Source organism: Haemaphysalis longicornis, unplaced genomic scaffold, assembly GCF_048455015.1.
Source record: "Haemaphysalis longicornis isolate Haplotype H1 unplaced genomic scaffold, Haemaphysalis longicornis Haplotype H1 scaffold_2, whole genome shotgun sequence".
NCBI classification, from domain to species: Eukaryota; Metazoa; Arthropoda; class Arachnida; order Ixodida; family Ixodidae; genus Haemaphysalis; species Haemaphysalis longicornis.
This window is the reverse complement of record NW_027526295.1, coordinates 124,309,767-124,323,329: the sequence shown is the minus strand read 5'-3', so window position 1 is coordinate 124,323,329 and position 13,563 is coordinate 124,309,767. Positions and strand designations below refer to the sequence as shown.

General features: G+C 48.8%; 1 protein-coding gene across 4 annotated transcripts in view; it reads right to left on the bottom strand.

Moving 5' to 3' along the window:
* Window positions 1–1,065: 1,065 nt before the first annotated feature.
* Window positions 1,066–13,563, bottom strand: part of LOC144169184 (arylsulfatase B-like) — a 40,451-nt gene continuing 27,953 nt past the window's right edge. For 3 of the 4 annotated variants that reach the window (XM_077698218.1, XM_077698220.1, XM_077698219.1), the window contains 6 exons: window positions 12,793–12,903; window positions 9,030–9,158; window positions 8,119–8,245; window positions 4,988–5,287; window positions 2,776–3,254; window positions 1,066–1,356 (listed from right to left, as the gene is read on the bottom strand). In XM_077698218.1, coding sequence (XP_077554344.1) covers window positions 1,192–1,356; window positions 2,776–3,254; window positions 4,988–5,287; window positions 8,119–8,245; window positions 9,030–9,158; window positions 12,793–12,903 — 1,311 coding nt within the window. In that variant the 3' untranslated portion in view covers window positions 1,066–1,191. The remainder of the gene's footprint in view (window positions 1,357–2,775; window positions 3,255–4,987; window positions 5,288–8,118; window positions 8,246–9,029; window positions 9,159–12,792; window positions 12,904–13,563) is intronic. The other variant, XM_077698221.1, reaches the window with a different exon arrangement.

The following is a 13,563-nucleotide window of genomic DNA, read 5'->3' as shown; positions in this document are numbered from 1 at the left end:
GGAAAGTTCGCGCGCTTGTGTACGGAAGTGTGCGCATGCGCGTCTCTCCCCCGTACTCCTCTCCCTCGAACGCGGGCGGTGTGTATATAAGCGGCGGAGCGCGCGTTCGGAATTCAGTCAAGGGCGTCTTTGCTTGGCTTTCGCTTGACTTGACGCTTTACTTGACGCACCAAGCAATAAAGACAGACTTTAACTTTACACTCCTTGCCTTCGCTTCTTCTTCATTCAGTAAATAAGAATAATAAAGACGAAATAACAATTAAGCATTCCCGAACCATACCCAATTACGCAACATTCACGCGATAGCCCCACCACTCTGCGACGCATTTACTCGAGTTCCCCCCGTGGGAAGATGCGGGCGGGTTTTTTTTTTCATGGTCTTCCCCTGGTCAGTGTTTCTCTCGCGGAAGAAGGCCTCGCACTCGCAAACAGGCTCGCCAACTGTCAGAAACCGCTAATACCACTACTTAACCTAGATCATACTTACGTGTATTCGAGGCAGAAAAGGGCAATCTTTTTGCCACGTTGCTACGCCACTCACAGGATTTAAGAAACTTCATTGTAAAAAACTGGGCAGAAACACACACACACACAACGAACAAAGAAACATACGACACAGGCACGTAGATGATCAGTGGAGAGAGTGTTGAATGTTCATGTTCGTGGTTTCTTCGCATGTGGGTTACTGGTTAATGTGTTTTTTTTTTTGCTGTTTTCCACGCTCCGTATATATATTCTGTTCGATTCCAATAAAACATTGCTGATAGTTTGCGCGTGTGTCGTACATTTCTTCTTCTGTTGTGTGCGTGTTTCTGCGCAGATTTTACAATGACCCAGTGCCAACTCGCTCAGTTTGTCATTCTTCTACGCAATAAGAAACTTATCAAAGATCATTTGAGCACACTGATGTGGATGTTGTCCGCCATTCCAGCAGAAAATGTGGCGAACTGGCTGTCTCAGCCCTGGAGACCACGGCTTCATGGGCACCAGAACATTTTCAGTCGCTGGTCGCATGAAACTGTTCGTTCCATGAATGAACAGCCACAGAGGAAAATGAAAGCCAGACAGTAATCACAAATTTTAGTAAATGCAACACGGTCTGGTACAGCCATGTTTTTAATATCTGCGCATCCCTAGTTTTAAAAAAAGGTGCTGACCGAAACAACTGCCCGAAATCTCGGTGCACCGAGGTTATGTGGCAGTACCGTCTTTCCAAGGAACCCAGGCGCCTCCTTGATACTCCGGGTTTCCCTCAACGTCCGGCGGTGCGTTGTTCGGCTCTACCGCAGTGCTCTCCCAGTGCCGCAGTTTAGACAGGAGCCTCTCGGCCACCTGAAAGGGAGCAAAGCAGACAACCTAGTTTACCTTATAGCAGTGCAAAACGTCAACACTCGTCCAACCAGAGGCAACCTCGTCTAGGGCCAACCAGAGGAAACAACTGCAGAGGCAATACCCAGAGGCAACACAGGGTTGCCTAACTTCTGTGCAGCCCTGCCAAAAGGTCACCGTTGTTGACGGAGGGACGATAAACACTTTTTTGGCTTAGAATAGTGTTAAAAGTTCGAGGAAGGGCGCTAACACGCCTTCAGTGGCCTTTTTGGACAGCTGAGTTTGAATAATAATAAGGTTTCGATCATCTTTTTTGGTGTGCCTATTCATCTGCGCTTACAAATGCAACAGCTGCAGCCTGCACCACGGTGTAAGATAGGCCTTTTTCTTCACTTATTCAATGCGGTCAGCCATACCGCCCACTAGTTTGTATTACCTGATAAGATACTTACCTCCCCCCGATCCTCTTTGTAAACTTTGTGACAGAAAGATAACCAGACACTCACCTTCCTGCTTGCACTTGTCACCGTTCATTTTTTTACGCTGCCAGGAGGTCCGTAGGGGACTCAAAACGGGACCCCCAAAAAAATGTTTCTTCGCTCGCCACAGCGAACACGGAAAAATCTAACGATGTTTCACTAGAACTTTAATGCATAACTCAGTGCGGTCCTGCTAAGAACACTCCATTCGTACGCTCTTTGCTGCGATTCCTTAAGCCCATTTAAATTAACCACTTCTGCTGATCCATGCGTTGTGAATAGGGCTTCCGTGAAAGAACCCGAACAGTCAAGAATGATTCATTCAAACGGGTCGCAGCCTCTTGGTATGAAATGTACCCTCCAGGCTAGACGGGAATCCGTCACATTTTCTGCTTGTATACGCAACCGCGTACGCATTGCCAAGAAGAGAGTGTATTTAGCAGGAACGTTGTTTCTAATCTCAGAATTGCTACTTTTTTTATTGTCACTTTCAACAGTTGATACAAAAAAACTTCAAAAACATTTTCCAAAAACTTCAGTGCCTAAATCACTCATGTAGACCTGAGTACATGTCTCTAATACACGAATTTCAAGGCAACGACGAATTCACTACGGCCGCCTTAAGAGTGGTGAAGTCATCGCGCTAAGGGGTGTTGGCGATGAGTGTTCGGCTCTCATTCCGAAGCTTCGTTTCAAATTACGCGCGGTTCCGAATTTACCCAAACTGTTGTTCAACTCAGTTACTTTTTTTTACATGAAGTTTCCCAGATCATTTGTCCCTCGGGGCAGTTTTTCTCGCGCTTTTTTTTCTTTGAGCTTCGGCCACCTTGTGGGCCGTCTCTGAGCAAAGTACGGCCGATTTTTTACGTACCAAGTTGATTCATTCGTTACGAGTAAAACATATTAAGATGAAACAACTCAGCCTACCTGCGTCAAGCTGAACAATGGTACATTTTAAGCAACTTACCTCGGGTTCCTTCGCTGCCAGGTCATTCTTCTCGCAGGGGTCGGATTCAATATCAAAGAGACACGCTGCCACGGTCGACTGGCAAGGAGTCTTCCCATCAGCCGGTCCGGGGCCACAGTCGATGGGTTTCGAGTACGCGCTGCCATTCAAACTCTGATCGCCACACGCTGGAGAAGTGAATCCAGGCAGCTTGCCAAGCACCTGTATTACTGTCGAATTCCGGCAGGCATCTGCAGCACGCTGTTCATCGCTTGCAGAGTCGACGTTTCCAGGTATAGGGAACCACGTGTCTCCTGCCCCGCCGATAACGGTGCCTTTTACGAGCTTGTAGCGGCCATCTATAATGGCTGAGTGGTTGTCGACAGGGTCTATGTTCAGCAACATTTCGTTCCTCGGTCCTCGGGACACTCCCACAGCATCGTTTAGAGACCCCGCGTGGCTCACACCATCGATATCGCCAAGGTCGGACGGGTTTCCACCTGGCATACACAAATAAAACAACAGATAATAAAATCAGTGGAGTCAATCAAGAGGCTCAAATAAGCGCACAGGCGTCTCATAAAGTGCAGGTCGCCATTGGGATGCATAACACAAAGCTTCTATAGATTCTTATCTAGGCTTGGCAGCTGACCTCTTTGCATCACCATGTTATACTACGATACCTGAATCAACTGCATACAAATATCAGTCATAACACTACAGCTTCAGCACTGAGAGGGACTCTCTGGGGGCTAGGCGTGTGTTTGAAACCAAGGAATGGCAACATCAGGGCCGCATAGGGCATTTTCCAGTTTTGTGCCAGGGCACGTTTCCTCGTTTAAAACATTTCTGGTTCTGTCTGGGCCATTCGCGGCCCTTTTTCAATGCTTGCGTTTTACCCAATTCACCTCCGTTTCCTTCATCGTCACCAGTATCCTCTCCTGGGCGACATAACCCGCTTGTTTCTACAGTCATTATGACTTCACCCAATTGTACGGTTATATGACCAGCCGCACTTTCGCGACCTCTAACATTCTTTCGACACGCCCCCTCTATTGCCTCGCATAGCTTGCAGAAGTGCGCCTTTGTAGGGGCGTGCCTTCGTACGTGTTGAGTTAGGTGCAGTGGTTCGCGGTGTTGTCTTTACACCAGCAATGACACCGTTGCCTGTGCTTCCATTTCGCAATGTGAACATAACGTAAACACGCGCTGTGAATGTTGAAACAAGCTTTGTCGCATGTCGACAGCACTCCTTTTCTGTATTTACACGCTTTGGAATGACAGTTGCAGCAGGAAGCACGAAAAAACGAGGAAAATAGCTAAGCACAGAACCAAAGTACGCAAAATTGAACATCTGTTGCTGGATATTCATTAATGCGAATGCATCTTGTCCCCCTCCCTCACGGAGTTTAGGCTCAGCCAGCTGGACACGCTTTGCTACGGCTTCCTGCTTTACCCCTCTCCAGTGGCTGCACTTTGGGTTCTACAGAAAAGCGGATGCCTGAGTCACGGTGCCCATCGAGATGGCGCAGTGGCAGGTGGAGCGCCGCGCTTCGACTTGACGTACTCGTACAACGTCAGCACCATTGTGAAGCCAGCGCTCTTCTTAGCCAATCGCTCTCTCCACCCTGTCGGTCCATGCTTGTCTGTGGCTCACTCGACAGATACGGCATGGCTGCGCTGCGCGAAGCGAAAATTTTGCCAACATCCTCAATATATTGCTCACGGAACTACACAAAACGTCTATGTGCCGTGGGCGTCCTCTTATGCCTTGCAAGTCTTGTGTATATCTGTTTCTGTGAGGGGCATTTTTACATCTAAGATTGTCGCACTGAGAGCTGGAAGCGAAGTCTCCCACGTTTCGGCGGTATAAATACTTGCCACAAAAAATGTTAAGCAGTAGTTGCTATTCGATGAAAACAACGGGTAGGTACCCTGCACATTCACCCCTTCCGAGCTGGACAATTTCAGGGGTACCCCTGCCCCCCCCCCGTACGCTTTGGAGGACCGTTATGCGCCAACAATTATCTTTACACCCCCTGCGCTGAATTTTTGTCTTTTGAGCAAACCATCACCTGTTTCGGTCTCGTTTTTGATTTTGTGGCCTGTGACCCAAAATAAGTTAGATATACTTGCAGGCCTGTCTTAGTTATACCTCTGGAGAGCTGAACTATAACTTCCACTTTACGCCTACTTGCGTCACCCAAAAGACTCAACTGGGATCACTACTTACCGGCCATCTCGTACAGCGTTGGAAGCCAGTCCGTGAAGTGGAAGTAGTTGTTGTAGATGGAACCGCGGCCACGGCCCAGTGGCTTCGAGGTCCAGATGAGCGCCGGAACGCGCACTCCGCCTTCCCACAGCGTCTCCTTCTCGCCCTTCAGGGGCCACGACGAGCCGCCGTGCACACCGTACGGCGTTGTGGCGGCACCGTTGTCGGAACTGAACACCACCACGCTCTCCTCCAGAATTCCGCGCTCGTGCAAAGTCCTAAAAATGCTACCGACTGATTCGTCCAGCGCGGACATCATCCCTGAAAACGGACACAAAGGCAGAAGTGCATATCGGTGAGCGGCACTCGCCGCACAAACTGCGGAGATTTCAGTCAACTTATTTTTTGTCAGGCCTCAGGAAAAGTAGCTGAATTTGTACTACGCATCTGCGGTAGGAATATGTTTTATATCCCTTTGTTTTAATTTCGACCTACATGCTGTTTGTACTGACCTCTGAAATATTGCTAACTTCCAGTGTTGGCTGATTCATGCTGTTTTCAATGCCGAGAGCAAATGCAAGACCCAAATGGCAGGTAGGGCGATGTGTACGTCTCCTTTTCATAACAAAAGTTATGTTGGCGAGAAGTCGGTAGACTGCTCTCTAGGGGGAGATATGTGGCGAGTATACGTGGTTTAGGGGAGCAGAGCCAAGATAGCGTTGTACCACACTTCGCACATGGTGACCAAACCACATCGCATGACTACGTGGATAAACATGACGTCTGCACCAGCAGCGGTGAGAGGATGTCACCCGGCTGAGCTGCCACCGCTCACAGTGCTGTTGAACTCTGATAAAAGTGCGAAAATAAATTTCACACAGTCGAAAGCGTGTTAGGCCAGCCAACCGCCCCCATTCGAAAACCAAATAGCTGCGAAAAATCAGTTGCTTACGCCAGCTGCATTCTGTCAAAAGAACAAAATATTCCACCTATCAGGAAGTGTTTCTAACACATATAGACCCCCTTCTACATTTTGTCCCTACGGCTGAGCGGACCGTTTAGAATTGTAACAAGTGGTCATGGTCAGTCTTGATCCAAAAATTGGAACCACCGCTCAGCCCGACTCGGGCGATGAAGCCCGTGCCTGCAGCGATTCGATGTTGCCTCTGTGCACAAATGCGGTAGGGAACACTGGGACGCCCGCAGCCCATCGCGCACACCCTTGGACCCACCGCCTGTGGACTCCGATGAAGACGACGCGGTTTTCAGTAACATGACTTACATAGGACGAGAAAGAGCAACTATGATTCTAAAAAACGAAACTGCGGCGGTTATGACAAGGAGGGTGCCGTCCTTCTAGGGCCCAAGACTTTTTTGCTCCTTCCACAAGATAAAGTCACTCTGAATCCCAGAGACACAGCTGGCCAGAGCTGCCTACTAAAGCGCGAGCGTTATTGTGTTCGTGTTTACTGAAGGCCATATTGTACGGCTGGTCCACATTGCATGAAATAAGTTGGAAGGGTTTCCGCATATATTGCGCGTGCTTTTGTATTTTTAGTGGAAACATTTTGAATTGTCTTGATTTGTTTGGGTGAGTGTTTGTATTTGTCTCTGCGTTTGTGCTTCCACGCCCGAGAGGTTCTTCTCCAGGGTGGGAAGAAAAGCTCGTGCACCTCTTTGGACCGTGAGGCCTCCTCCAAAGCCGCCTGGGAGGGGCTGGAGAAGGCTAGGACAGTTCGCTGCTCTGTTTGTAAAATTTTGCGCAGCTTGGTCGGCCCTACAGTTTCTCTCCAGTACCTTTTGTCCTTGAACTGGACTAATGCTGTGGAACTGCTTCGGCGTTTTTGGCTGCAGTTTTCTTATCCGTTTGTGGATTCCGCCATTCATGATAATCTGCATAGACTTTTTGAAATCCCTCACGATTTCAGAGTTTTTGTTTTTGTTATCGCTGTACTTTATTGTCAGAAGTATACCGCCAGTTGCGCCTTTGTCGACGGCGGTGCAGCTACTCTCAGGAAGTTTAAGAAAATCAACCAACTACGCGTTTTTTTTTTTTTTTTTTTGCCGCCGGGTTTCTAAACTACGAGAGATACTGATAAAGACTACTCTCGACGGATAGGACTGCCACTGACTGTTATTGTGAACGAATTTCTGAGGCACAGAGGTGGGCCAGCGCCAAGAGGATATATGCCACTCCATCCCCTCATTTATTTCTGAGACGTCTGGCGTGCCGTGTCAGACTTTTCTGTTCAAGCATTCGTTTTTGTGTACCGTTCAGTTCATATAATTATCATTATAATTATAACTAGCGTTATAATTGTCTGCGTAATTGGACTAAATAATTAATATTCAAAGAGCTTCTTGGCCAATCCCCCCGTGTGGGTATGCTCAACTTCGTATGGCCCAGACTACATTTCTGGCGGCCAAGCAGCATGCCGACCCAAGTCCCCAGGGCTCCATGATTGAGAACCTCGAAGGATGCAATATAGCCGCGCCAAGGAGCTTCAAATGCAACATCTCTGCGCACTGTCTAAAATATCTGAGGGGTACCTGAGCAGTTTTTATGATGTGTAAATGCAGGAGCAGTGTTTATTGCCGAGTGTGCCGGTATGTTATGTCGGCGAATAAAGTGTTGCGCCGAAATGTTGCTGTATTTATGGCAGCTGTGTTAGGTTTCTCAATGTAATATTGCTCCTTATGACGTCGCGACAAGGCAAGACGACAAACAGCTTATATCCCGATCTCTCAGCTCAGTTTCCATACCTAGGGCTCAAACTTCGCTTCCTAGGCCCACCTGAGCCATCTATTTGATCGTCCGGTCACTCGAGAAGTCGTTGTCATCCTGGTGGCTGTACCGATATGCACAAGCGCTATTGAGGGAGAAAGGTTACGGTTTTCTTTTGTGGCAGAACTATGTTTTCGTGGTGTCACGACAGCTCGTCCCCGTGGCTTGCAAGGCACGGTGGCCTTGCGGTCGATTTCGGCGCCCGTCTGTTGCACTCTACTGATATCGGGAGCAGCATACAATGAAAGCAGTAAATACAAAGAGTCTTTTCTCCCTGTTTTTTGCAATAGTCTATTGCTATCGCGCCGGCGCTGCGTGCAAAGGAAGTCGTGGGATACGAAGCTGTTCGTGACGTACTCAGGCTTACCAGCGAAAATTGTGCGATTTTCGTGGGCGATGCTTTCGTAGGCGCCGACGTATTCATCGGGAGCCTGCACCGGCTCCCTCGGAGTTCCAATGTGCGGCGCAAGGTGGGACACGAGCAGGAACAGGGGCTGCGTGTGTTTTTCAGACGCTTATCGTGAAACACTTTGATTTCAATAATCTACGGCTTTTATTCGGCAGACAGTTAGAAATCTTGTGAGTAATGTTCCGGCGCAGATTATGTCATCAAATCGAGAAACAAATTGCCCGCTTCCCTCCCTGCAGTAAAAGCTACAGCGGTTTGAAGTCTCAATCATCTCGCCACAGTGTACAAACGACAGAACACGACCAATAGAACAATACCAAAATTCGAAGCAAGGTGAAGTTATTCCGGCCGAAACGAGTGGTCCCTCGTACGAAGGCCTGTAAAAGGTAATCTTGGAACACTCCAGCCTTTTGCTTCCCCAATTAATAGAATAAAATTCATCTGTTAAGCGAGAAATGCCAGAAAGATCATTTTGCCACCCATACATATGCATGCAATATAAATATTTACCCATCCTGCTGAATGCTCTCAACACCTCCCGGAGCCCTCAAAAAGTCTAAACACAATTTTCTGCTTTTGATGCCTTGGAGGCTTTTACTGGACAGCCCCTCCCTAGAGGACCAGTTGGTCCGGAGAGCAGTGGCTGTGTCCATGACACTCGGATTCCCCTACCCGGAATACGGGCTTCGTTTTCTCATCTCCCTCCCCTTCTAAAAGTTAATTGCGTTCTACCACCGCCAAAGCCACTTATTTGCTCTCTCGGAATACTGCCCGAGTTTGTAAAGCTGGCAACACTGTCAACACTAAGCGTGAATTTCTCAATTTTTTATGCACGCATGCAATACAAGTTCTCTTATGGCAATGCCTACCTTATCAGTTGGATGACTCTCAATGAGAGAGACTGCTTCTTCTGTTACAACGTGCGTGTAGTAGCGCCCGTCGTTACTGTGGTCAAGCGAAAGGTTTCGTCGAAAGTCATGCCCATAAGCAGAGCCTTCCTGAAGGGAAAAGAAGGTCATCGAAATAGTTACTTTACGACCCAAAATAAGAAGCAGCTGTACGGCCCAAACAGAAACAAACGAAAGTTAGGCTAAACTTAGGCTACAACTTGGGCTATAACTTAGGCTAAAAACTTGGGCTAAAAATTCCCGTCGGTTTTTAGCATGTGAAACAACTTCTCGACATTTTTAGAGAAAATGCAATGTCACTGCGTTGCCGACATTTGCATAACATCCTAAACTAGTGCAGTAACTAGAGAAAGAAAGGCAAGGACAAAAATTCAGCTTTCCGTTCTTTAAACAGTTGACAACAAAATCAGGGTTGGCACGCTGCATTCTCTTTGTCAATCGCTAAAGAGCCGCATGACAGCGACGCGTGCAGATTATGTGGTACACGAGAAAGCACAGATTCCAAAGAAACCACATTGGCAGACCCTGTTGCGAAGTTGCGCTATCCACAAAATTCGGTGGAGTAGGCTCACGGACTACGTTATAGGCTTCAAATCTTCTGGGAGAATTCACGCGTACTATTTTCTGCACGAGCCATCAGTGGTACTCTCCGTTTTACTGTAGAAGTCGTCTTGCTGCCTCCGAAAATAACACAAAAGCGCGAGACCACGATGATGGATAGTAGAATGACCGGCTCCAAGCGAGGTTCTAACAATATATAAAAATATATAACAATATATAACAATATATAAAAATGGTTATAACAATATATTACAATGCCTGAGAATTTCGTCCCCCTCCCCGCAAACTAGAGGCTGTTGCGTGGGAGAAGACGTACGACTACGACCCGTCATATCGCGGTAGCGAGTGGGCGAGTGGTTTGCTGGGGGTTGCCTACGTGCCGACGACGAACAGCCGAGGGCGAAAAATAAGTTGCTTAACGCATTGCGAGTAGAGAACAGCGACTTTACAGGAAGCAGCACACTGGCGTGCTTACATCACGGCAACACAAAAACGCACACAAACGTTCAACCCGAATGCGCTCTGCCCCCTCGTCGGAAGGAGGTCCTATTTGTGGCGATGCGTGGCAGCAAACGCGAAAAGATTTGTTTACAATATTTACAGCAGGAGACGCACCGCGACACTAGGCACCGGCACAGCAGAAACCGCCATTGCAAAAGTCGGCTTCTTCGTCCTCCATTCCTGGCATGGTCATCCTGGCGTGGACAGTCCATGCGGATTGTCATCACTGTGGGCATTGGCAAGCCAACCGTTTCTAAGTGTCCAATGCAGCGGTGAAGAGAGGGGTTCGGCGAGTTGCGCACGGCACCAAAAGTACAAACACACAAAACACTTTCCACGGGTCCCGTGATAGAAGCCGGTGCACGCTTGCCGGAGATGGGGCGCAAAAGGGTGTCCAGCGCATAGAGTTTCTTCGTAAGTATATTGTAAGAAACTATGGTCCACCGTGAACCGCTTGTATAAGGCTTGTTCGAACACGCAGCGCTGCTGCCTGTGTCACAACAGACCCTGGAGAGCGCGGCAGCCAGTGTTTGGTTTCTTCGAACATCTTTCATAACATGGCGTCCCCGCCACACATGGAGCTTCCCTGCAATGCACAAAATCAGCCGGCGTATCACGCACGCGCAGTACAGCGGAGAAGCACTTCGCACTGTATCTTAACACGGCTCAGCCGGATGGACATGCCTTGACCCTGGTTTAAGTGTCCGCAACATGGCGTTATTCGCGCGCACCTCGTACAGCGTACCAAACTGTGTTGCTCTAACCGTCGCTGCAGCGACGTTTTATCGCATGGACTGCCAGTCGCTTCTTTGTTGTCCACGAGTATAGGAACTGCGGTGCCGCCATTCCCATTCGTTCCTCTTTTTCCGCGCTGCAATGGTCCCAAACTCCATTTTAAAACGCGTACAAGCACTGATAGCATTATCAGTTTTTGCATGTAAGGGACATCGGACGTACTTCGTCTTCAGTTACTGTAACCTGGGAAACATAATACTTGAAAACATCGAGAATTCGTACTTTCTTTCGCATGGCCGTGAAATTCGCGCCTGTCAGGATTTGGAATGGCAAGACGTTTACGCGTCACTTACTCATAATATTTGGCTACGTAACTAAAATCCTTTGCAGCATCGGCGCGAGCGATGCGAGCCAACGTAAACGACACTGCATAAAGCATGACCTGCACACAAGAACCGCACAATGAGCGACCAAGCCCGAACCTGCAGTACTCCCGAACTTGTTAAGCGGAAGGGCCGCTTAACTTAGCCGTGAAGTCACTGAAAGACTCCTTACTTTAACCAGCCACACGTGCTACACTTTGTATAATGTACCGCACGGCGCTACGGCAGTTTCAAAACATTGTATATACTGTTGGGACTGGGCCCTCTCGCCGCAGCCACCACTGTTGCGACTGGCCATCCGAGCGCAGTCACCGGTGTAGCGACGTTTCCTTGCTCCGTCCGTTATCGACGCGGCGCAGAGCAGAGCGATGAAGTTCTCGAGCCCAAGAAAAGTTGAAGCAACATTTATATACGGTATGTACAAGGGTAACAACAAAGGTGACAGCACCTCTCCTCTCCACTCCGTGCCTTTGAAAAGTGCCGCCGGAAAGTGTCGCCCTCGCTGTGCCTCCGGACGGGTTTTTATGCCCCCGAAAGTCCGTTGGAGCCCCGAGAAGTTTCAATCGCTCCAATCAGGACTCTCGCTAGCCGAAGTTTGAAATCCGACAAATGGAGGTGAAGCGGTTGCATCAGCCGAGTCGCCACAATTAGGAAAGGGAAGGCGACGCCGTCGCCGTCTCCGCGAAGCCGTCTCCAAGCATGTAGCGGCATGACGGCCACCGGTCGTTCACTTGATGCATGATTCGGCCGGGCCGCTGTGAAGGGTAAAGGAGAGGCGACTCTGCGCCGATGCAAGTGTGGGCTGGTCGGCCGCGGGCGGTTTGGTCTTGTTTGGACGAGGCGTGAATCGGCCCCGCTGTTGGCGCGTCGCCCCGTGCAGCGAATTTGGGCTGGGCGCTAGGGCACAACAACAGGTAGGAAGAAATTCTCAGAATAAAAGACTGCAAGATGCAAAAGACTGCAAGCTGAGACGTCGTTCTCAGCGAATAACAGTCTTTTTAGTCCGTTGCTAGCGCTAGCTGTACCTGTCTCCCTGTATATTCCCACTCGCTGATTGGCCCTCTAGATCTGGCAATACTGCGTAAAGTTTCCAGAACGCTGCGTGAGCATTATGCAGCAAGTTGAGCGAGAGACGTGAAATGTCCCGGAGTGCACATTACCTGTTACGTTGTAGTGTATTCAGTTACTCGTTCTGGCTCTCTGGCCTAAAGTCCCCGGCAATCCCAGCGTGGGCCATTTCCCTCCAAGCGAACGGTTTCACCGATTGGGGAAGAGTGGCCGGTTGCAATGCCGCGGTGCAGCAAGCATGTCCACCAAGCACTCCACCGATTTCGACGAAGAAGACGCTCCCACTGACCATCTCGCCACTAGAACTCGCCGGCGTCATTGGGGTCACATCAATTTGCAGCTCTTCTAGTGAGAGGTTGCCGCTCTCAGCGAACCAGCTAAACATACTTGGAGCACCAAATTTGGACTACCCAGACGTGCCGGCGCTTTCTAAAGCGCCATAAAAACCGATAAACGCCCCGTAGGTTCCCACTTACTACTTTTCGGTTGTGAGCGTAATAATCGCACATTCCCGTCCACGATCCCAGGTGACTTGCAAATCCTCGCTTGGTTGGCGTATATTCTGTCTTGTGAAATCCCAAGTGCCACTGCAAGAGTTACAAAAAGCATTAATTCGTGCTTGCACAGTTTTCAGTTCGGCAAAACACAGACATTACGGTCAGCGTCACAGCTTCACGTGAGCATTTTGTGCCGTGGTGGCAGCCTTCACTGGCATCTTTTACCAGGGCGCTGCACTTGTTCCTTACAACATGAACCACTTTTTTGGTATGCCACCCTAGCAAGGTCTAAGTGCAATGAACCCGTCACTCTTGGTGCTTGCATGTGTGAAGATACCGAGGTGCCTAGCTTATTCAGTATTCTCTTACTCTGGCGGGTCTACTAGCTGCGGTGTGGTTAGGGGGTGTTAAACATATACTTGAGCTCGAGATGTTCGCGACACTTCAAGGGTGAGGTTTTCTTCATTTTAGATTCAGACTCCGGGCCTATGGCAACGGGTGAGAGCAGGAACTGAAGCGAGGATTTCGCGGTCCAATAATATCTTACGGGATTATGAAGAAAGCCCAGCACGAGCATATAATAATTGCGGCGATAAACACTCGAAGTGCAGAAATATTAGGAAGTCTACATGCCACAACCACTCGTGCCATGCAAAGAAGGCCCTATGAAAATATTTCTCACTATTCTGACCACGTCGTCCAATCGTAATTATTGAAAGGCATTCTTCGGTATGCTTGCGTATTTATTTA